At 37.1% G+C, this 24,310-nt stretch overlaps 1 protein-coding gene across 14 annotated transcripts in view; it reads left to right on the forward strand.

Annotated features, from left to right (window-relative positions):
- Positions 1-24,310, forward strand: part of HUWE1 (HECT, UBA and WWE domain containing E3 ubiquitin protein ligase 1) — a 171,255-nt gene that overhangs the window by 45,515 nt on the left and 101,430 nt on the right. For all 14 annotated transcript variants that reach the window (XM_047714756.1, XM_047714760.1, XM_047714757.1 and 11 more), the window contains 7 exons: positions 17,965-18,027; positions 19,911-19,988; positions 21,002-21,049; positions 21,132-21,200; positions 21,691-21,790; positions 23,560-23,660; positions 24,153-24,303. In XM_047714756.1, coding sequence (XP_047570712.1) covers positions 17,965-18,027; positions 19,911-19,988; positions 21,002-21,049; positions 21,132-21,200; positions 21,691-21,790; positions 23,560-23,660; positions 24,153-24,303 — 610 coding nt within the window. The remainder of the gene's footprint in view (positions 1-17,964; positions 18,028-19,910; positions 19,989-21,001; positions 21,050-21,131; positions 21,201-21,690; positions 21,791-23,559; positions 23,661-24,152; positions 24,304-24,310) is intronic.

The following is a 24,310-nucleotide window of genomic DNA, read 5'->3' on the forward strand; positions in this document are numbered from 1 at the left end:
ATGATAAAGTTTAGTCTGTAAATTAGTCACAGTAACAGATTAATAATAATAACTAATTGAACAGTTATAAAAATATACTGTAACAAGAGTTACATGAATATGGTTTCTCTGAAAATACTGTACTGCATTCACTCTTCATCTTAGGATAAAATGCCTATGTGATGAAGTGAGGTGAATGACTAGACATTGTGACGTAGTAATAGTGATACAGCCTAGGTTTGCTGTTGACCATCTGATGGTATATCAGGAGGATCATCATCTTTCAGACTGCTATTGACTGTGGGTAACTGAAACCATAGAAAGTGAAACTTCAGATAAGGCGGGACTGCTGTATGTTCTGTTGTGTTTTGGGCTCCTTGTACCGTATGATAGATGTGCCCCCTTTTTCCTCTGAATTGTGCTAACGTAAAGACTATAGATGGAAGGTTAACTTTTGAGTCCCAGACAATTTAGAATCTTGATGGGTGTAGCTTTTGTTACTATATTATGTACTTGATGGCTTTGTTATTACAAATAAGAGCATCTTAATGTTTTCGAGGGATAAGATATAATATGCTATGTGTTCAGTAATAGTAGCTACCATTACTCAAACTACTGTTAAAATTTTTAAACTTAATTTTTCTCAATTTACACTATGTAATTTGTAATGTAAGTTGTTGACACAGGTTGCTTTCTCCTACGTCTTCTTTTGAAATGTGACAGTTCTTCTACCAGGGGTCTTTGATAGACATTTTGGTTTGTGTCTTTTCATTTTTTAGACTGCTTCCTGAATCTGAATTCTTTCTGTTATCAATGCCCTGTACAACAACTACATGTATTCACTTGCATGTGGTTAAGAACTTGGGTTTAGAAGGACCTAGTTCTGTCAACAGATGAGATTAATCTCTATATATCTGTAAATTGGGGATTATGGTATCTGCCTCATAGTTTTGAGGTATAAACTAAATGAGGTCATAAATTCCTAGGTTTAATGCTGAGCATGTTGAAGGTACATAATAAATGGACACTATCATTGAAGATGGTTGTCAGCACATAAACTAAATAAGTCCCTTTTATATTTACTTTCTTTTAAAACTATATATACATTATTTTGCATAAATACATATTGCCACACAGTTTTTTGTGTGTAGTGTGTTTTTCTCTTGGGTCATCTTCCTACAACCTAAAATGTATCCTTGTACATATAAAAATACGTATGTATTTTTATCTTCATATTATATTGACAGTGTTTAGCATATTTTTGTCTTTGAATTATAAAGGCAGGATAATTTTGCATCTCAGTTTTCTTATTTAATGGTTTGTTAAAAATTCACTAAATCACTTGTATAACTATGTCTCTTTTAATGGCTACCCAATATTCCATAGTTTGTTCCATAATTTATTCAACTGTTTCCCTATTAATGCATATTCTGTTTTTTCCTGTTATGAACAATGATTGCTATATTAAGCAATTTTATATATGTCCTTACTTACTGATAATTTTGATTCTTTGTAAGAGTCCCAGTAATCTCCATGTTACTTTAATTGGCCCTTACCCAATGAGTAGTGAATTTGACCATCTTTTCATGTTTGGCTATTAGAATTTGCTCTTGTGGGATTATCTGTTCATTTGCCCATTTTTCTCTTGGTTTAGTGTTTTTCTACGAAAGTTCTGTTGGAGTTATTAGCCCTTTGTCTCTTTTAAAAGTATTTTCCCCCAAATCTTTGTGTTCTTTTTGTTTATTGTGTTTATGTACATACTGTTTTCAAAAATGGTTCAAAAGAAGGTAAACGGCTTCTAGATGAAATGTTGAACATCATGTTTTGATCTTTATGAAAAAATGACTCTGTATGTGGTATCTTTTCTCATGATAGTTTTTTGGTGACTCCCTTAACCCAGTGATGTGGGCCAGTTGTGAATATGAATAGTGGTTAGTTAACTGCAAATATAGAGAAAGTTCTCCCAAGAAGACTTAATGAATTGTTGAAAGCTAGTTGATTTTTGTTGTTGTTGTTGTTATTGTTACTGTTGTGGTTGTTTTAAATTTATTTAAATTCAGTTTAGTTAACATAGAGTGTATTATTAGTTTCAGGGGTAGAATTTAGTGATTCATCAGTTGCATATAATACCCAGTGCTTACTACTTCAGGTGCCTAATGCCGATCACCCAATTACCCCATCCTCCCACTGACCTCCCCCACAGCAGCCCTCAGTTTGTTTCCTGTAGTTGAGTCTCTTATGGTTTGCCTCCCTCTCTTTTTATCTTATTTTATTTTTCCTTCCCTTCCACATGTGAGTGAAATCATAAGTTGATTATCTTTCTGTGACTGACTTATCTCGCTTAGCATAATACCTTCTAGTTCATCCGCATCTTGCAAATGGCAAGATTTCGTTCTTTTTGATGGCTAAGTAATATTCTATTATATATATTTATATATATATACACATACACACACACACACACACACACACATATACATACATACTATATCTTCTTTATCCATTCATCTATTGATGGACATTTGAGCTCTTTCCATAGTTTGGCTATTGTAGACATTGCTGCTATAAACATTGGGGTGCAGGTACCCCTTCAGATTACAACGTTTGTGTCCTTTGGGTAAGTACCTACTAGTGCAGTTGCTGGGTCATAGGGTAGCTCTATTTTCAACTTATTGAGGAACCTCTGTACTGTTTTCCAGAGTGGCTGCACCAGTTTGCATTGCCACCAACAGTGTAAGAGGGTTCCCCTTTCTCCACATCCTTGCCAATATCTGTTTCCTTAGTTGTTCATTTGAGCCATTCTGACAGGTGTAAGGTGGTATCTCACTGTGGTTTTGATTTGTATTTCCCTAATGCCAGGTGATGTTGAGCACTTTATCATGTGTCTGTTAGCTATTATGTATGTCTTTGGAGAAATGTCTGTCCATGTCTTCTGTCCATTTCTTGACTAGATTTTTTTGTTCTTTGGGTGTTGTGTTTGATAAGTTTTTTTTAAAAGACTTTATTTGGGGTTTCTGGGTGGTTCAGTCAGTTTAGTGGCTGCCTTTGGCTCAGGTCATGATCCCAGGGTTCTAGGATCAAGCCCCACATCCAGTTCCCTGCTCAGTGGGGGAGCCTGCTTCTCCCTTTCCCTCTGCATGCCACTCCCCCTGCTTGTGCTATCTCTCTCTCTCTGTCAAATAAAATCTTTTAAAATGTTTTTTTTTTTATTTTTAAAGATTTTATTTATTTGAGAGAACACAAAGAGGGGAAAGGCAGAGGGAGGGAGAGAAGCATGCTCCCAGCTAAGCAGGGAGTCAGATAGCAGGGCTCCATCTCGAGACCACTCATCCGTTTTGAGCCAGTTGGTTTTGTGAAGGTCTTGTACACTGGTTCTCAAAATTGAGCTTGTATCAAGTAATTTTATATTGGTCTCCCCCTCCTGTTTATGATTCAGTAGGCGCAGAACAAGGCCCAATAATGTGCATTGTTGTTGTTGTTTTTTAATTTTTATTTATTTGTTAGAGCGAGTGAACACAAGTTGGGGGATGGGGAGAGGGAGAAGCAGACTCCCGGCTGAGCAGGGAGCCCGACATGGGGCTCCATCCCAGGACCCCAGGATCATGATCTGAGCTGAAGACAGACATTTAACCAACTGAACCACCAAGGCACCCTGATAATGTCCATTGTTTACAAATTTCTAGGTGAGACTAAGACTACTGGTCCAGGGACCACACTTTGAAAACCCTGGTCTAGTCTATCCTATTGTGTAAAGTTACAAAATCTTACTGAATTCTTATAGCCGCATCTCAGAGAACATCAAGCCTTTTTCCTGATGTCTGAATACTTACTCTTTAGCAAATCCCATCTAGTGAGGTGGTATCAAATATGCCTCTATGGCATGGTTGGTAAAATAGTTATTTATTAGGTGTCTGCTTAATTGCTAGAATCATGGTAACACTACGGGTAGGTGAGCATAATGAAATTCAGAAGTTACATTATTTTGGGGAATAGCCTGTGGGCTCTTAGCCTCTGATGAACTGTGAAATGTATTATTTGTTGTTACTGTGGAGGGGTTGTTATATAGCATGGTTTGGAATAAAAATACAGGTGTGTCAGCCTGAGACTGACTCTTAAATCCACACCCAAACCTTCCAGTTGATACCATTTAAGAGGTATGTAACCAACCCTCTGCTGGATGTAATGCAAAATATGTTCTTTTCTTTATAAAGCTCACATAGTTGAGAAAGCAGATATATGTGCATAATAAAAAGGACAAAGAACTATTTATTCTGAGTAGTCTAATAAATACCCTAGAATCTCAAACATTTCATAGATTTACCTTGCTGGCTGCAAAAGAAACTTTTCCCCATAATAAAAATATATGCTCAGTATTTTTAAATATTTAGAAATGTACAAAAGATAATTTATCATGACCATGTGCTATTCTTAGCATTTTGGTAGATTTTCTTAGTCTTTGTTTTATGTGTATTTCTTTACATAGCTGAACACATGGTATATATAATTTTATAACTTTAATGTATTAGCATTGGTGTTTTCCCCTATTAAATTTACATAATTTTGTAAGAAATGTTTCTTCGTGTGTAATAATATAAATGTCACTGAGTCACAGACTTTCATGAATCAGGTTTGGTTTGGCACATGGTTTTTTAAGGATTCCAGCTTAGCACAACTTTCTAGTCATTGGTGCTCTATTTTTATCAGATTACAAAAGACAGAAGGAAAGATTTTGCAGTGACGCTTATAAGTATGCTAAAGCAATTAGTCGTGACAACAGAAGAAACAAAAGGAACAATGTGAAGGTGTATACCCTTTCAAGCTTATTCTGCCTTGCAAATTCAGATCTTTGGTTTGATCCTGGGTCTCATTCTCTCTGTCTTTTCTGTGTGGCACCAAATCCTCATTGTTATTAGCAAATTACATGTTTTTTCACTAGAAGCCCTGGGAATAGCCAAAAAAGTAGAAAATGTAATGACAAAGTATTTTTCTTATTGGGTATTAAACTTTTTAAGTAAAGCTGTAGGAATTAAGGTAGCATGGTAGTAACAGTGGAATTCAGTTGAATATTTACACAAATAGATCCAACACATAGGACTTGAATTTATAATAATGACAACGTTTCCCATTAGCAGAAAAAGTAGCTACTCAATAAATAATATTATAACAACTGGCTAACTATTTGTGGAGCAATTAAGGTAGATTCTGCCTCAAAGTAAAATTAAGATGTATTAAAAAGTTGAGTGTTGAAAGCATGAAGCTAAAAGCATTCAAAGAAAGTATAACTACGTGTTCTCAGTTGCTTTGGGTAGGCAGTCATTTGGGGAATGAAACCAATACCATCAGAGAAGAAATAGATATAAAAATAATGGTTTTATACCTTCTGTAAGTGAATATTTTAAGTACTCTCAAGTTACACCGGCATATGATTATCTCCATTAACAGAACATTTCTCATTGTTTGGGTAATTTTTCAGTATTTTTCTGTTGTAAATAATGCCACAATGACTATCTTTAATGCATCAATATTTGGTAACAGATGCCTTTATCAAGTTCTTAATGAATGTTGGACCTTGTAATTTATACATTCTTATCTCATGTAATCATCAGAAAGATGCTATAAGCATCATTTTCTCAATTTTATACCTAAACTCAATTTTGAGATAAAGATAAAAAAAATTGAGTATCTTACTCTGACTGTTGATGATGATCATAATAGCCAGCTGCCTTAAATCTTTCCCTTTTCACTGGTTCCTCCTATCTATATGTATATTTGAAAAAGAGCAAGAGAAAGCAAGAACATACATTTTTTTTGGTCAGTCTAAAAGCATGTCTAGTTCTGTTGATTTTTTTTCAAAGAACCAAAATTGGTTCACTTGATTTCTATTTCATTTATCTCTGCTATAATTTTTGCCATTTCCTTCTTTTTGTTTGCTTTGGGTCTGGTTTTGCTCTTTTTTCTGTAGTTTCTTAAGGTAGAAAGTTAAAAAGGTTACTGATTTTAGATCTTTCTTTTTTTTAAAGGTAGGCAATTACAGCTGTGAATTTTCCTGTAAGCACTGCTTTCAGCAAATCCTATAAGTTTTAGTATGTCCTATTATTTTCATTCATCTTGGGGAATTTTCTAATTTCCCTTGTGATTTCTTCTTTTACCCATTGGTTGTTAGGAGTGTGTTGTTTAATTTTCACACATTTGTGAATTTAAAGATTTCCTTCTGTTTGGGATTTCTAACTTGGAGATGATAACTTTGTATGATTTTATTCTTTCTTAATTTCTTAAAGTTTGTTTTGTTGCCTAACATGTGGTCTATCTGGGAGAATGTTTTATATGTACTTTAGAAGAATGTAGGGGCGCCTGGGTGGCTCAGTGGGTTAAAGCCTCTGTCTTCTGCTCAGGTCATGATCCCAGGGTTCTGGGATGGAGCCCCTCTGTGCTTGGCAGGGAGCCTGCTTCCTCCTCTCTCTGCCTACTTGTGATTTCTGTCAAATAAATAAAATCTTAAAAAATAAGAATGTAGGGACGCCTGGGTGGCTCAGTTGGTTAAGCAGCTGCCTTCGGCTCAGGTCATGATCCCAGCGTCCTGGGATCGAGTCCCGCATCGGGCTCCTTGTTTGGCGGGGAGCCTGCTTCTCCCTCTGCCTGCCATTCTGTCTGCCTGTGCTCGCTCGCTCTCCTCTCTCTCTGACAAATAAATAAAATCTAAAAAAAATAAAATAAAAAATAAGAATGTATATCCCATTGGGTGGATTGTTAACATACATTTATCTGTTAGGTCTAGTTTAATGTTCAAGTCTTCTATCCTTGTTTTTTTGGTCTAGTTATAAACATTTTCCCTTTGGATAAGACTAACACTTGAGTAATGAAGAGTTAGTTTGAATTAATACTTAGTTTTAATAGTACACAAAAAATTTGGTCCTGTATAGCTCTGTTCCCGCATTTTGTGTTGCCACAAATTACATCTTCATACATTGTGGGCTCATCAGCATAGATTTATAATTACTATTTTATATAGTTGTCTTTTAAAACACAGAAAACGAGGGGTTATAAACTTAAAAATATGTTAATACTGACTTTATAATTTACCTATGTAGTTACATTACTGGTGTTTTTATTTCTTCACATGGATTCAGGTTACTGTCTTGTGCCCTTTCATTTCAACCTGAAGGACTCCAATTAGCATTTCTTGAATCATGTGTACCAGCAACGAGGTCCCTCCGCTTTTATCTGGAATTCTTAATTTCTCCTACATTTTTGAAGGATAATTGTGTCAGATCCAGAATTTTTGATTGGCAGTTCTCTTCTTCTAGCACTTGGAATATCTCTTCCTCCATGTACTCTGACCTCCATGGTTTCTGATGAAAAAAAATTAGCTATTAATCTTACTGAGGATCACTTGTACATGACAGTTTCTTTTGCTCTTGCTGCTTTAAGCGTCCCCTGAATTGGATTTGTAGATCATGTCTTTGGTGAAATTTGAGATGATTTTAGCAATTATTTCCATAAATAATTTCTCTGTTCCCCTTTCTCCCCTCTTTCTGGGACTCTCATTATGCATACATTGGTATACTTGATGGGAGTCCCACATATCTCTTTGACTTACTTTTGATATTCCTTCTTTTTGCTCTTCCAACTGGGTAATATCAGTTAACCTAGCTTCAAATTTCTTGATATCTTTTCACCTTCCAGTATTTATTTGCAAATATACTTGTCTCAGAATTTTTACAAAAGTAATACATGTTTAGTGTTGAAAGTAAGAAAGTACACCATCATGTACAAAAAATAAGCAATAGCATTGTGTTCCATATCCTACTTTTCCCTCCACATAACCCATGGTGAGTATTTTCCCACAGCATTAAATATTTCTTTGAAAATGTAATTTTTAAAATAGAACTACCATATGATCCAGTAATCACATAACTGGGTATTTACCCAAAGAATACAAAACACTAATTCGAGAGGATATATGCATGCTTATGTTAATTGCAGCATTATTTACAGTAGCCAAACTGTGGAAGCAGCACAAGTCCCATGGATGAATGGATAAACAGTGGAAGAATATTCAGCCATAAAAAGAATGAAATCTTGCCATTTGTAACAACATGGATGGAGCTAGAGAGTATAATGCTAAGCAAAATAAGTCAGTCAGAGAAAAACAAATACCATTTGATTTCACTCACGTGGAATTTAAGGAACAAATGAACAAAGGGAAAAAGACAAACCAAAAACCAAACAGATTGTAGCCTGAGGGGAGCTGGGTGAAATAGGTGAAGAGGATTAAGAGTACACTTCTTGGGGGTGCCTGTGTGGCTCAGTGGGTTAAAACCTCTGCCTTCAGCTCAGGTCATGATCTCAGGGTCCTGGGATCCAGCCCACATCGCCCCCCCCCACCCCGGGCCACTTGTGATCTCTGTCAAATAAATAAATAAGATTTTTTTTTAAAAGAGTATACTTCTTGATGAGAACATAATAATACATGAAATTGTTGAATCACTGTATTGTATACCTGAAAGTAAGTTAATACTGTATGTTAACTGTACTGGAATTAAAATAAAAATTAATAAATGTATTGACTTAAAGATTTAAAAAATAATAAGTTTATTTTAGTACTTTGTAGGAAAATAGAAGATGTAAAGAAAATTTTAAAGATTAGGCGGTAGTCTTGGCTTCAAAACCACCTCCTGGTCCTCCTGAGTTTCCAGAACTGCCCTTCTGTGTCTCTTGGCGAGTACCTCCTCCTGTGCTCAGCCTCTGAGTGTTAGAGTGGCTCAGGGATCCACCCTTGGCTTTCTTGTATAATTGCTGACTCAAAAATCTTTACTGGATGTATAATAGATACCTCAGTTGTAATGTGTACAGTATCAGACTTCTGACTTCTCCCATTTGTTTCCCCCAGGCTCGGTCTATTCCATGTACCTGGCCCCTTAACTTTCCTGGACTGCTAGGTACACTCTTCCTGCAGGACCTCTACACAGCTATGTTCCCAGTCTATGGCTTGCTCCTTCATCTTTACCACTGTCTCTGCAAGGTCTTTCCTAACATCCTGTTTTAAAATTGGAACACCCTGTGTACTCTTTGTCACCCTCTTTGCTTTTATTTTTCTTTATAACACATATTACCTACCACCTGATGTTCTATGTATTTAATTAGGTTAGTTGATTCATACCTCTCCCTGCTTACATCTGCTGGTGAAACACTCAAAAAGTGAATATTTTCATTTTTGTTACTGTCCTTTACAATGCTGTAATTTGTTTGCTTCCTTTTTTATAACCTCTTTGTTGATATTTGATGAAATATTCTCATGGCTTCCTTTAGTTCTTTGTGTATGATTTCCTTTAGCCCTTTGAGCATATCTAAAATTATCTTTGCCTATTAAGTCGAGTATCTGGATTTAGGAACAGTTTTTGTTTTTTTTCTAGCTTTATTGAAATATAATTGATCTATAACATGTCAATTTAAGGTTTACAGCATATTGATTTGATATACTTGAATGTTACAAAGTGATTACCATACTAGGATTATCACCTCACATAGTTATTCCTTTTTTGGGGGGAGAACATTTAATATTTACTCTGAGCAACTGATAAATATATAACAGTATTGTTAACTATAGTCACCATGCTATACATTGGATTCCTAGGTTTTACCATAAAACTGGAAGTTTGTACCCTTTGACCAACATCTTTCCATTTGCCCCAGGCCCTAGCCCCTGGCAACCACCATTCTCTTTCTGTGAGTTCAGCTTTTTAAATTCCACATATAAGTGATATGATACAGTAATTGTCTTTCTGTATCTGACTTGACAGAATAATACTCCTGTGTGTGTGTGTGTCCTATTCTTTATCCATTCATCCATAGATGAACACTTAGTTTGTCACCATACGTTGTCTAGTGTGAATAATGTGCCAGTTAATAGGAGAGGGCAGATACCTCTTTGATGTCCTGATATCATTTCCTTTGGATATATACCCAGAACTGGGATTGCTGGGTCATATAGTAGTTCTATTTTTAATTTTTTGAGGATAGCATTTTTCATAGTAGCTGTACCAATTTACATCCCCACCACCAGTACAAAAGGGTCTCCTTTTCTCCAAATCTTAACCAATACTTGTTCTCTCTTGTCTTTTTGATAGTAGTCTAGATTCCAGCAGGTATGAGGCAGTATCTTATTGTGGTTATGATTTGCATTTCCCTGATGAATGTGATACTGAACACTATTTCATATACCTGTTGGCCATTTGTAGGTCTTCTTTGGGAAAATGTGTACTTAAACCCTCTGCCCTTTTTTAAATCATTTTTTGTGTATTGCTGAGTTGTAATGAATTCTTTTAGTGTTCTCTCCCTTGTTTTTTGCCTTTGTTGCTTATACTAATGGTATCCAAGAAAAGTAATTGCCAAGACCAGTGTCAGGGAGCTTTTACTGTTTTCTTCTAGTAGTTTTACAGTTTCAGGTCTCATGTTAAAGTCTTTAATCCATTTCAGGTTTGTTTTTTTGAGGGGTAAAAGGAAAGGAGTACATTTTCATTTTTCTGCATTTTGTTATCCAGTTTTCCCAGCACCATTTAGCAAAGAGTCTGTGCTTTCCCCCATTGATTATTCTTGGATCCCTGTCAAATATTAGTTGACCATATATATGACGGTTTATTTCTGGGCTCTTGTTTCTGTTTTATTGGTGTATTTGTGTTTATGTCAATACCATACTGTTTTATTGCTCTAGCTTTGTAATGTTTGAAAGCTAGCATGATACTGCTAGCTTTGCGGTTCCTTCTCAAGATTGTGTTAGCTATTTAGGGTTTTTTGTGGTTCCATGTAAATTTGAGGATTTTTTTTTCTATTTCTCTGAAAAAATGTCATTGGAATTTTAAATAGCAATTACATGAATCTGTAGATGGCCCTTGGATTCTGTGGACATTTTAACATTCTTGTGATTCATGAACACAGGATATCTTTCCATTTGTGTCTTTAATTTCTTTCATCAGTGTTTTATAGTTTTCAATGTACAGGTCTTTCACCTTGCTTAAATTTATTGCTCTTTCTGGTGCTACTATAAATGGGATTGTTTTCCTTTTTAACTTTTTGGGGGGGGGTGGGGAGTGAGCAGGAGTGGGGCAGGGATGGGCAGAGGGAGAAGGAGAGAAACCCAAGAATCCCAAGCAGGCTACACACCCAGCACAGAGCCCACCCTAGGGCTCAGTCTCACAACCCTGAGATCATGTCTTGAGCTGAAATTAAAGAGCTGGATGTTTACCCAGCTGAGCCACTCAGGTGCCCAGGGATTGTTTTCCTAGAAATTTCTTTTTCATATAGTTTATTGTTAATGTATAGAAATGTGGCTGATTTCTGTACATTGATTTTATATCTGCAACTTTGCTGAATTTATTCTAACAGGGTTTTTTTGTGTGGTTTTTAAGGGTTTTTTTAATGCATAAGATATCACTTATAAATGGAGACAGTTTTACTTCTTGTTTTCTGAAATGGATGCCTTTTATTTCTTTTCTTACCTAATTGTTCTGGCTAGGACTTCTAGTACTATAATTGAATAGGAGTGTTAAGAGTGGGCACCCTTGTCTTGTTCAGGATCTTAGAGGGAGAGCTTTCGTCTTCTTACCATTTGAGTATGATGTTAGCTATGGACTTGTCACATATGGCCTTTATTAAAATGTTGAGCTGTGTTCCTTCTGTACCTCGTTTTTGACTTTTTATCATGAAAGAATATTGACTTTTTGTCCTTTTTTTTCAGCATCTATTGATATCTTGGATTTTTGTCTTTTATTCTCTTAATGTGGTATGTCATATTTATTGGCATGTATATGATGAACAGTCATTGCATCCCAAGGATTAATCCCACTTGATAATTGTATATGATCATTTTAATGTACTGTTTCAATTTTTTGCTAGCATTTTGATGACAGTTTTTGTGTCTTCATTTATCAGGGATGATAGCCTGTTTTCTTGTAGTGTCCTTATCTGGCTTTGCTATCAGGGTAATTTTGGCCTCTTAAAATGAGTTTGGAAGTCTGGCCTCTTCAATTTTTTGGTAAGAAATTGAGAAGGATTGGTGTTAATTCTTTAAATGTTTGGTTAATATATACCAGAAAAACCATCTGGTCCTAGCCTTTTCTGTATTGGGTATGTTTTGATTACTGATTTAATCTTCTTTACTCATTATCGGTTTCTTCTGATTTTCTGTTTCTTCATTATCCACTATTGTAAGTTCTGTTTCTAAGAAATTTTCCAGTTCTTACAGGTCATGCAATATGTTGGCAATTTGTTCATATATAGTTTCTTTTTTTTTTTTTTTTACTAAGTTTTTAAATTCTAATTCCACTATAGCTAACATACAGTGTTTTATTAGTTTCAGGAATACAGTATAGTAATTCAACAACTCTTATAGAATTTATTTTTTTTAAGATTTTTTTATTTATTTATTTGACAGACAGAGATCACAAGGAGGCAGAAAGGCGGGCAGAGAGAGAGGAAGGGAAGCAGGTTCCCCGCTGAGCAGAGAGCCCAACGTGGGGCTTGATCCCAGGACCCTGGGATCATGACCCGAGCTGTAGGCAGAGGCTTTAACCCACTGAGCCACCCAGGCACCCCAACAGCTCTTCACATTACTCAGTGCTCATCATAAGTGTACTCTTACACTCCACGACCTATTTCACCCATCTCTCTCCCCACCTCCCAACCAGTAACCATCAGTTTGTTCTCTATAATGAAGACTTTCTTGGTTTGTGTCTCTCTCCTTGTTTTCCCCTTTGCTTATTTTGTTTCTTAAATTCCACTTACAGGTGAAATAATTTCACTTATCCTTTCTATCTTAATCTTTTCTATCTATGTGGTATCATTTGTAATGTCTCCTCATTTCTGATTTAAGTTTTCACTCTTATTTTCTTAGTCTATCTAGAATTTCATCTATTTCGTTTATCTTTTCAAAGAAAACCTTAGTTGTTTTGTTTTTGGTTTTTGGGGGGAGTCTCTATTTCATTTATTTCTGCTGTGATCATTGTTACTTCCCTGCCTTCTGCTAACTTCAGGATTCGTTTGTTCTTTTGTATTCTTGAGTTATAAAGTTAGGTTGTGTATTTGAGATCTTTCTTGTTTTTTACTATAGTCATTTATCCCTATAAACTTCTCTCTTAGTTCTACTATTGGTGCATCCCATAAGTTTTGATAGGTTTCCATTGTCTTTTGTCCTGGTATTTTTAAATTTCCCTTTTGACTTCTTCTTTTTTTTTTTTTTTTTGAGTCATTAGTTCTTCACAAGTGTATTGTTTAGTTTCCACATATTGTGAATTTTCCAGTTTTCCTCCTGTTAATTGATTTCTAGTTTTATACCATTGTGGTTAGGAAAGATACTTGGTGTAATTTCAGTCTCTTAAATGTGCTAAGACTTATTTTGTAACTTACTGTGTAATCTATGTGGAAGAATGTTCTATGTGCAGTTGAGAAGAGTGTGTATTCTGCTGTTCGGTGAAATGTTCTGTATATTCCTTGTAGGTTGCCATTTGCAATAATATGGATGGAGCTTTCTAGAAAGTATTACGCTAAGTGAAATAAGTCAGAGAAAGACAAATACCATATGATTTCAGTATTTGTGGAATTTAAGAAACAAAACAAGCAAAGGGAAAAGATAGGCAAACCAAGAAACATACTCTTATCTATAGAGAACAAACTGATGGTTACAGGGTGTAGATGTTGGGGGGTTGGGTTAAATAGGTGATAGGGATTAAGGAGTACACTTGTGATGAGCATTGACTGCCTGTTGAATGAAAGTGTTGAATTATTATATTGTACACCTGAAACTAATATTCCACTGTATTAACTGGAATTTAAATAAAAACTTTTTTTAAAAGGTATAGTTTAAATTCAATATTTTCTTATATTCTGTTGGGACAGTTTATCCATTGGTGAAAAAAGTAGAGTATTGACATCCCCTATCATTATCTATTATTAATCTGTTTCTCCCTTCAGATCTGTTAGTATTTGCTTTTAATGTATTTGGGTGCTCCAGTATTGTATGTATATAATTTACAATTGCTATATACTCTTTGAATTAACCCCTTTATCATTATATAATGACCTTCTTTGTCTCTTTTTTTTTTAAGATCTTATTTATTTATTTGACACAGATCAAAAGTAGGCAGAGAGGCAGGCAGAGAGAGGGGGAAGCAGGCTCCCTGCTGAGCAGAGAGCCCGATGTGGGGCTCAATCCCAGGACCCTGGGATCACGACCCGAACCAAAGGCAGAGGTTTAACCCACTGAGCCACCCAGGCACCCCTCTTTGTCTCTTGTTACAGGTTTTAAGTAAAAGTATTTTGTCTGATACAAGTACAGCCACCCATGCTCTCCTTCTCTTTCTATTGCATAGAATATCTTTTCCATTCTTTCACTTTGAGTCTACATGTATCCTTAAAGCCAGAGTGAGTCCCTTGTAAGCTACTGAGACTTTGTTTAAATTTTATTTAAATTCAATTAATTAACATATATATTATTTGTTTTGGGGGTACAGGTCTGTAATTCATCAGTCTTATATAATATCCAGTGCTCTTTACAACAGATACCCTCCCCAGTGTCCATCACCCACTTAGCCCAACCCTCTACCCCTCTCTACTCCAGCAGCCCCTCTCTACTCCAGCAACCTCCATAAGAGCCCTTATGCTTTGTCTCCCTCTCTGCGTTTGTCTTGTTTCATTTTTTTCTCTCTTCCCCTCTGATCCTCTGCCTTGTTTCTTAAATTCCACATATCAGTGAGATCATATGATAATTGTCTTTCTCTGATTGACTTATTTCACTTAGTATAATACCCTCTAGTTCATCCATGTTGTTGCAAATGGCAAGATTTCGTTTTTGATGGCTGCATAATATTCCTGTGTGTGTGTGTGTGTGTGTGTGTATTTATATACCACATCTATCCGTTCATCTGTCAATGGACATCTGGGCTCTTTCCATAATTTAGCAACATTGATGCTATAAACATTGGGGTGCAGGTGACCCTTCAGATCACTACATTTGTATCTTTGGGGTAAATATCCAGTAGTGCAGTTGCTGGGTTGTAGGGTAGCTTTATTTTCAACTTTTGGAGGAACCTCCATACTGTTTTCCAGAGTGGCTGCACCAGCTAGAAGGGTTCCCTTTCTCCACATCCTTGCCAACGTCTGTTGTTTCCTGATTTGTTAATTTTAGCCATTCTGACTGATATGAGGTGGTATCTCATTGTGGTTTTGATTTGTATTCCCCTGGGCCAAGTGATGTTGAGTACTTTTTCTTGTGTCTTTTGGATGTCGTCTTTGGAGAAATGTCTCTTCATGTCTTCTGCCCATTTCTTGATTGGTTTTGTTTTTTTTAATCCATCCAGCCATACCGTGCCTTTTAATTGGAAAATCAATACATCTGCATTTAGAGTAATTATTGATAGGCGAGGACTTAGTAATGCCATCTTATTGTTTTCTGGCTGTTCTGTATTTTCCTGTCCTTTATTCCTCTCTCCCTGCCTTTCTTTGTGAATTGATGGTTTCCCATAGTAGTATGTTTTGATTCCTTTTTGTTTATCTTTCTTCTACCTAATCTAGGTTTTTGTTTTGTGGTTACCATGAGCTTTACATAAAACATACATAAGTCTTTTTTAAGCTGATAACAACTTTGGTCACACACAGATACTCTACCCTTTAACTTCCCCCAACCTTATTTTATGTTTTTAATGTTCAGTTTACCTCTTCTCAAATTGTATATTCATTAATAAATTATTTTAGCTCTTAATGTTTTTTAATATTTTTGTCCTTTGGACTTTATCATCCATGGGTGATCATTTGTTTGTTTTGTTAGTTTTTCCAAACCCTTGTGTCAGGGTTGACTTTCAATAGATCACAGTGAGGATTCTGCTCTCCCAACCCAGAAGCAGGTCATCTATGAATGGTTTAGCTCCAGGTTCCCACAAATGTGTGTTGTGTGACAGGCAAGGGGGCAGCTCTCTTTCTGGCCATATCCCATTTCCTGGGATGAGCAGCTATAAGCACCAGACCCTGGTCTCAACAGGTGGCAGGGACGGTGGGAGACTGGCTGTCTGAGGCCAGCTGAGGCCCCATGACCCTGCCGTATCATTATTCTGCCTGGGCGGGATCCTGACTTAGAGGCATTCAGTCATAATCCCACAAATCATACCTTCACCCATGGGTGATTCTTTAAGACCATGTTCTCTTGGGGCTCCTCAGAGTGGCAGTAGCTGGTTCATAGGCCACTGCAGGGTGTGTAGCTGGGACCAAGGTCTTTTAAGTCTCTTACCCAGTAGGCAATTGGGTGAGACTCTTCACCACCCCCATCCTTGGGTTTATGGGGCTAGGTTCCCCAACTCCAGCAAAGGCACTTTTGTTCATGGGTGGATGCCAGTTGCTGCATAGGGGCAGTGAGATATGTCTTATTTGGCCATAATGCTGACATCACTGCTCATGCTCATGTTGCTGTAATTTCTTTTTCCTTTGTGTGTTTCATAGTCTTGTTTCTTTGTATACCTCATAGGTTTTTTTTTTTGTTGAATGGTGGACATTTTTAATATTATAATGTGGCAACTTTGGAAATCAAATTCTCACTCTTCACCAGGGTTTGTTGTTATGGTTTGTTGTTGTTTCTTTAGACTTTCCTGACCTGATTTCATAATTATATGATCATCAGAATCTATGCTCTTAGATTAGTGGTTAGCTAGTGATTTGCCTTAAACTCCTGAACAAAAAAAATACATACTTCCCTTCCCCCACCCCAGTCTTTGCACAGGTAGGTTCTGTGTATATGTTAGTATCTTCAGTGGCAATACTCATATTTTCACTGCTTAACCAGGATGTTTACAAACTCTGCCTTAGCCTTCACTTGTGACTTGAACAGAGCCTGATGACCACCCAGGCATGTAGAACTTAGGGCTTTCTCAGGTCTTTCCTGAGAATGTGCTTAACCTTGGGCATACACGTGGCCTCCTAGATTCCCAGGAGTCTGTGAAACTTTTCCAAGCTCTTATTCTCCGAAGCATCTCACACCCTAGCCTTTTCCCCTCAAGCTTTTCAGTTTGTCTGTTGTTGAACGCAATTGTTTGCCTTGTCCCATGAAGCAGGGATTAATGCATTTGCTATTTAATGTTTTCAACAAATGTTCACCCCACCCTTGGGAGCATTCCAAATCAAGCAAAAATGTTTGATATCTCAAGCACTGTTGAAAATGCAAGCGAGTTTATTAAGCAAGAATATATGGCTGGAGGTTTGGGTTTGAAGGCCAGTTAATAGTGCACAATTTAGTCATTCTCCCCCATTACCTTAGAGGCTAGTATTGATGAGTTTTTAGACTTTGTGGTGGCAGAGCTTAGTAGGAGTAAGCAGTAGAGTCTTCTGCTTTGCAACTTGGTTCATGCTTAAAAATGGGACTGTATGGGGTGCCTGGGCGGCTCAGTGGGTTAAGCTTCTGCCTCCAGCTCAGGCCATGATCTCAGGGTCTTGGGATCGAGCCCCGTGTCTGCTTCTCTCCTCAGCAGGGAGCCTGCTTCCTCCTCTCTCTCTGTCTGCCTCTCTGTCTACTTGTGATCTCTCTCTCTGTCAAAGAAATAAATCTTTAAAAAAAAAAGTGGGACTGTAGAGCATGTGATTCCTCACTGTAGTGAAGAAGGTGATACAAGCTGAGAGCATGGAAAGCATAATAGAATACTGAAGGCCTGATGGGATAAAACCGACCTGTCAGCAAGTATGACAACAGGCATTTACAGTGCAATAGTTGCTTATGTTCTTCCCAGTAGCATCCTTACAGAACAGTGAAATTGATCTCATTGGAGAAATCACCTTTAGGCAGACCATCTTGCCTTGAGTCTTAAGTCCTTGCTTCTATTTGCTCCCTCTGTTTGTTGGACTTTCACAGTGGATGTCTTCTCAGCACCGTACAGCAGCCACATACTCTTAAATATTTTATACACAGGGCTAACTTTAAGCACTATTTTAACACTGTCTTTTTCCTTTTTTAAGAGTTGGGGTGGAAAGGAGAATGGCTTTGGACTTGCAGAATGTTGTAGAGACTTGCATATGATGGTAAGTAATTCTGGGGTATTGGTGTCTTTTGGCAGAGTTATGTGTGGTCTCTTTTTGAGCTTTACTTTATGGTAAGGCTCAAATATATGGTATATTAAGTTGCCGCTTCAAATCAGGACCTTTGAGGAACCTGAGCTCAATTGAGACATAACACACCTCATCTAGAAATGCTTGGGCCTTCAATGTGCTGACAGTAGGAAGAATCTCAGAAACACAGTGTATCTTCATACCCAGCTCTTGAGTAGGAAGCTGTATTTGGTAAATAGGTTTGAAAGTGTTGAAAAATCCTAGAAAGTGTATTCGTTTGCATTCTCTTACTGGAACTGTTGGAACTCTGGGCAGTATAGCATGGTTTTTAAGAATGGATGCTTGGGGAATAGTCCTGCCATGAAGGTTATTGAGAACTTAAAATGTTCTGTGTGTTTTACATGTTTACTCTTCATGTTCTGTCCTTCTCATACCTTTCATCCATGCTTTGGATAAAAGGTTAGGCCATCCTCCCTTCTGCTTTGATAGGTTGTTTTGGAACCACAAGGCACAATTGGATTTGTTAAAAACAGTTCTGTGCCAAGAAGCAATTATATTTTCCAACAGATGTTGCTATTTTTGTCAGTTTGTCAGGCACAGGACAGATAGCTGCAATGAAATTTAGTGAATTTATCTTAGCAAGCTTTCCGCCCCCTGGGAAAATGGTTTTTTTTCTGGTTGAAGAAAACTACAAATTAAATTACTTGCCTGCCTTAGTTGGTATACTTTCTTCAGTGTGTGTTATATGAATGAATATTGGGTAATATGGAGGTTAGTGTTGTCTATTTAATAAAGCTACATAAATCTTATTCAGCTTGGAATTCTAATTAAGAGAAAATAACTTTCATCTAAAGTTGGTTAATTCTGAGCCTCCTTTTGTATATCAAGCTTGTTCTTTACCCTTTGTCAAAACAGTGTGATAACACTGTACTGTTTGTATGATGTCTGTCTGGGGCCCAGTCTATGTTAAGAAATCACACATCCTTTTATTTACTGATATTTGGTATATCATTGAGACTTTGAAAAATATGCATACTTTAAAAGGAAGTAATACATATGCATGTTTTTAAAAATACATATATACATGCAATTTTAAAATAATTGCATACTGTAATTCTTTCAATTTAAAAAATTATTATATATAATTAATAATTTAATTATACAATAATTCTCCATTTCAGAGGCAACCACTGCTACTGGTTTCTTTTAAGGATTCATTTTAATGGGCATGCTGTTGTCATCTTAATTTTGTTTTTGCTTTTCAGAGTTAAAGTGGATTTTTGTCATGGTCTGGTTTATATTGACTTGGTATTCACCTATGCAGAAAAGCATTTTGAGACCATGGGAAGTGGTGTAGAATGGTATGAAAGGGTATTTAAAGAATTAAGAAGGCACACTAATGAAGCACAGTTTGAAAAAATATTTCAAAAGGTGATGATGTACACTAAAGTTTCCATAAAAATGTTCTTTTCCACTTCCAAGTTGGTACTTAGACCCTTGTATTTGTTCTCCATCCTTTCTTGGATTCTTATTCATTATTGCTTGGCAGACTTGCCTCTCCTTTTCCTCTTGAGAATAGCCACAGTCTAATTCTGACTTAATTCTATCTCTTGAAAGAAAGGGCAGCTGATAACTTATAAGTAAGAAACGTGAAGGCTTTTGGAGGTCTGGTCGCCATCCTCCTGATTTTGTGTTATAAGATATCTGAGCTCTGCTAAGACGAGGGGTGAAGGCACTGTAGCTGCTGACTACACTGCTCATTCTGCTGCTACAATGAGTTGGACAGATGGTTAGGACTTCGGAGGAAGATTTGAGGAGAAGACAGTATCTGAATCTTTCATGTGCTTTATACACAGAAATACCCACCCAGTGCAACTACACTACACTTTGAATTCTATGCAGACCCTGGGGCCGAGGTCAAAATCGAGAAAAGGGTGAGTCTCATTGACTTGTTCTGATAGAGTCTATGATGTACTATAACTGGGGTTGACTTCTGGGACTCCTCAGTTAAATGAAGGGATGGTTTTGAGCTTCATTGCTGCCCTCCCAAATTACACATACCTAGTACCTTCTCAGAAATAACTATTCATTGTATGCCCAGCTCTGATAAGTTTGGATCTTACTTAAGTTAGAGCTGCTGAAAGACAGGACTCCCCTGTGAGGCATTGCCATGACTTGTGCATTTTTCTCTACTTAGCCAGTTTGTAAGAAGTCTGTATATTGCTTACAAGGTCCTGCTTCAATTATTTAGTCATTCCATATTCTTTGAGGAGGTACTAAAATTCAGTTTTGTATATAAGTAGCTTAGTGAATAGATTTTTTTTCTACCTATAGCATAATTTCTAGATCAATGGCGCCCTGAAAACAGCTGTAGTGCATATCTAGAGTGGAAGCCATTTTCATGGATTTGGTCTTTGCTATGAATACAGAGGCTGTGGGAATTAAGTTAGGTTTAAAAAAAGGATAAGGAAGAGAAAAGAGACAAAATAGACAATACAGAGAACAAACTAGTGGTTGCTGGAGTGGAGGTGGGTGGGGGGGTTAAATAATAAAGGGGATTAAAAGTAACCCTTACCATGATGAGCATTGAGTAATGTGTGGAAGTGTTGAATCATTATACTGTACACTTGAAACAAATACAACAGTGTATGTTAATTATACTTCAATTAAAAAATAGAACTTTTAAAAGGAATAAGGAAGAATATTGTGTCTGACTGTGTGCATTATATTTTGATACTGTTGTCTTCAAAGAAGCTTTTTTGAGAATATTCTGTATATAAAATGGTTATTTTGGGGGACTCTAAAGTTACCTTAATTTTAAGAGCATTCAGTTAGGCTTCAACCTAGGGTGACATCTTAGTATTCAGACAGCTCTCTTTTAGTCTTATGGAAAGGGAAGCTAAGGTATTAACATTGACTTCTGACAACTCTATCTTTTTAATTTCAGACAACTAGTAACACACTACATTATATTCACATAGAGCAACTTGACAAGGTAAGAGGAATCTTTGACTGTTGGCCAGTTTCTTAACATTCAGTTTACTTTTTGTTCCTAACCAATTTTTTTTCTAATGTAGATTTCAGAAAGCCCTTCTGAAATCATGGAATCGCTTACCAAAATGTACAGCATTCCTAAGGACAAGCAGGTATGATAGGTCCTAATATTTATCTAAAGGGTGTGGATTGTCATCCATGTAGATTAATGGTAATTGTTGGGCTGGGAGACAGCATATCAGAAAGGAAGGAGTCAGATCGATCATGGGTAAATTAGCCTCTGAGCCTTAGTTTCCTCATCTTTTATGAAGCCAACACCTGCTCACTTCCTAGTTAGGTTTTTATGAGAATTGAGAAAGACATAAGCTGCTTTACTCATCATGCAAAATGGAGTGTTAGTATCTCAGCACTTTACATCTGAAGGAGAAAACATTTAGTTGTGTTTTTTCTGGTCATTCTTACGGTGATAAAATACTAGATTTGATTAATAACAATCAGAACTCTTGCCAAATGTCTTCAGCTTGTTGCCAAGAACTATCAGTATACCGTTTTACCAAATACCCCAGTAGGTAAGATTTAGCCATTAGAAAGTACATTCTCCGTTTTCACTGGTTTCCTAATTTAGGTCTTCTATTCCTGCAGATGCTGTTATTTACACACATACGGCTGGCCCATGGCTTTTCTAATCACAGGAAACGATTGCAGGCTGTTCAAGCCAGGCTGCATGCAATATCTATACTAGGTAAGAGACTATAACACTATAAATAACAGGCCCTGATTAGGCAATTTAGACATGATTTCCTTTGAGCTTCATCTATGTCTTTGTTGCTGTGAGGCTTAATTGTAGTTATCTAGGTGGCAAATTAATTTGTAAAATTGCCTGCATTTCTAATGTTCACTATATTCATCATTCTTGAGCTTGTTAATGTTGTATTAGAAAACAGTATAATACTTAACAGATGTATTGCCTGGGTTTAGTCTTGATTTTGGCCCTTTTTCTTTTAGATGGATGTTCAGGTAGTCTTCTCTCCTAGCCCCTATTCGTCCTTTTGCCATTTCATCTTCCTCTTCTGTCCTATCAGTAGTACAATTTTGAAGTTAGAAGATATTAATTAAGAAGTCAATACTGTGCATTTTACTTTTACTTCAGAGTGGTAGAATGGAAAGGACATTGGTTTTGGAATCAGTCCTGGGCTCTCATCCGGATTCTGCAGATGATTAGTGCTACATGTTTATGCTTTTGGCCTGTTTCTTCATTTAATATTGGGATAGCACTTACCTTATAGACTGATACAAGGATTAAATGAAAACCTATAAAGCACCTAGCACAGGCTAGGCACTTAGAAGGTATGAAATGGTAGCTGCTGTTAATATTACCAGCTTTCGGGACGCCTGGGTGGCTCAGTTGGTTGAGCGGCTGCCTTCGGCTCGGGTCATGATCCCAGAGTCCTGGGATCGAGTCCCACGTCGGGCTCCTTGCTCGGCTGGGAGCCTGCTTCTCCCTCTGCCTCTGCCTGCCACTCTATCTGCTTGTTCTCACTCTCGCTCTCTCTCTCTCTCTCTGACAAATAAATAAATAAAATCTTAAAAAAAAATATTACCAGCTTTCGTTATGTTACTTGTTTTTCTCCTCTTTTAAACTATGAGTTCTTGAAGTGAAATTCATACTCTTCTTTTTGTACTCACACCTCGCATAACTTCTGGCACATTAATGGATACATGTTTGTTTAACTAAATGAATGTGCTCAAATCCATTAGTTGCACTTCAGGAGACTATGTCTACTATTACGTCTGTGTGGGATTCATTGAAAGTGGATTATACGCATTCTCAACTTTTACTCCACAGTGTCATTTACAAGTTCCTGACTTAGTCTGCAGTAGTCCAAAATTCTTTTTTTTTTTTTTTCTTTTAAAGATTTATTTATTTATTTATTTATTTGACAGAGAGATCACAAGTAGGCAGAGAGGAAGGCAGAGAGAGAGGGGGAAGCAGGCTCTCCGCTGAGCGGAGAGCCCCATGTGGGGCTCGATCCCAGGACCCTGGGATCATGACCTGAGCCGAAGGCAGAGGCCTTAACCCACTGAGCCACCCAGGCGCCCCAGTAGTCCAAAATTCTGTTCTTTACAGCCTATATAAGTGTTTCCAATGAAAATCAGAAGTATCACATGAAGAGACTAGTCTTCATGTAAAGTCTATATGAAAGGCATAATAGTTACTCTATCAAGTAGTGATACTATAAAAAATTAGCTCTTCACTTTCTCTTCATACTTCCATTCCCAAAAATCTTTGCTCATGACTACCAGTACTAATAATAGGAGAATCTGTCAATTTGGAGGACATTTAAGGCTTATCACCCTATTTGATCAATCTTCCAAAATTCAGTGATTCTGCCCTCCAATGCTGGTTGGAAGGGAATCTTTTCCCAGAATCAGTAGGTGCCAAAGGTTTGTCATTGGGCAGTGGCTTGACCACTGCCTTCTTGCCTAAAGTGTTTATTTCTCCTTTTGCAGTGTATTCCAATGCCTTGCAGGAGTCAGCAAACAGTATCTTATATAATGGGTTGATAGAGGAGTTGGTAGATGTCCTTCAGATAACAGATAAGCAGCTTATGGTAAGTATTAATATTCTAATGTGTATGTCAGGCTCCTGTGTATTTTGTTTATTTTCCTTTTGGTTTCTCCCAGGGGTTTAGAATGAGCTCCAAGAGGGGAGTTGAGTTGTTTTACGTCTTCCTCTTTGGATATTTAGCTACAAAGTTAAGGGCTGGATTTTGAATGTTATTCTCGACAGACCTCCATCTACCCCAAACCATTATCAGTAGAATGACCTTAATTTTGAGTTCTGGATATTAGCAACATGGTTCAATCATCTACCCCCCCCTTTTTTTTAAGATTTATTTATTTATTTTAGAGTGCATGGGGGAAGGGGCAGAGGGAGAAGATCTCAAGCTGACTCTGTACTGAGCATAGGACTCAATCTCACAGCCATGAGATCATGACCCAAGTGGAAATCAAGAGTTGGATGCTTACCTGACTGAGCCACCCAGGTGCCCCTAGTCATCAGCTTATTTAATATATCACATGTTTACCTTCTGTTTTCATAGGAGATTAAAGCTGCTTCTTTACGAACATTAACATCAATTGTCCATTTGGAGAGAACTCCCAAACTCAGCAGTATTATTGACTGTACTGGAACTGCCTCTTACCATGGATTTTTGCCTGTACTTGTGCGGAACTGTATCCAAGCCATGATTGGTAAGTT

The sequence above is a fragment of the Lutra lutra genome, chromosome X (assembly GCF_902655055.1).
Source record: "Lutra lutra chromosome X, mLutLut1.2, whole genome shotgun sequence".
NCBI lineage: Eukaryota > Metazoa > Chordata > Mammalia > Carnivora > Mustelidae > Lutra > Lutra lutra.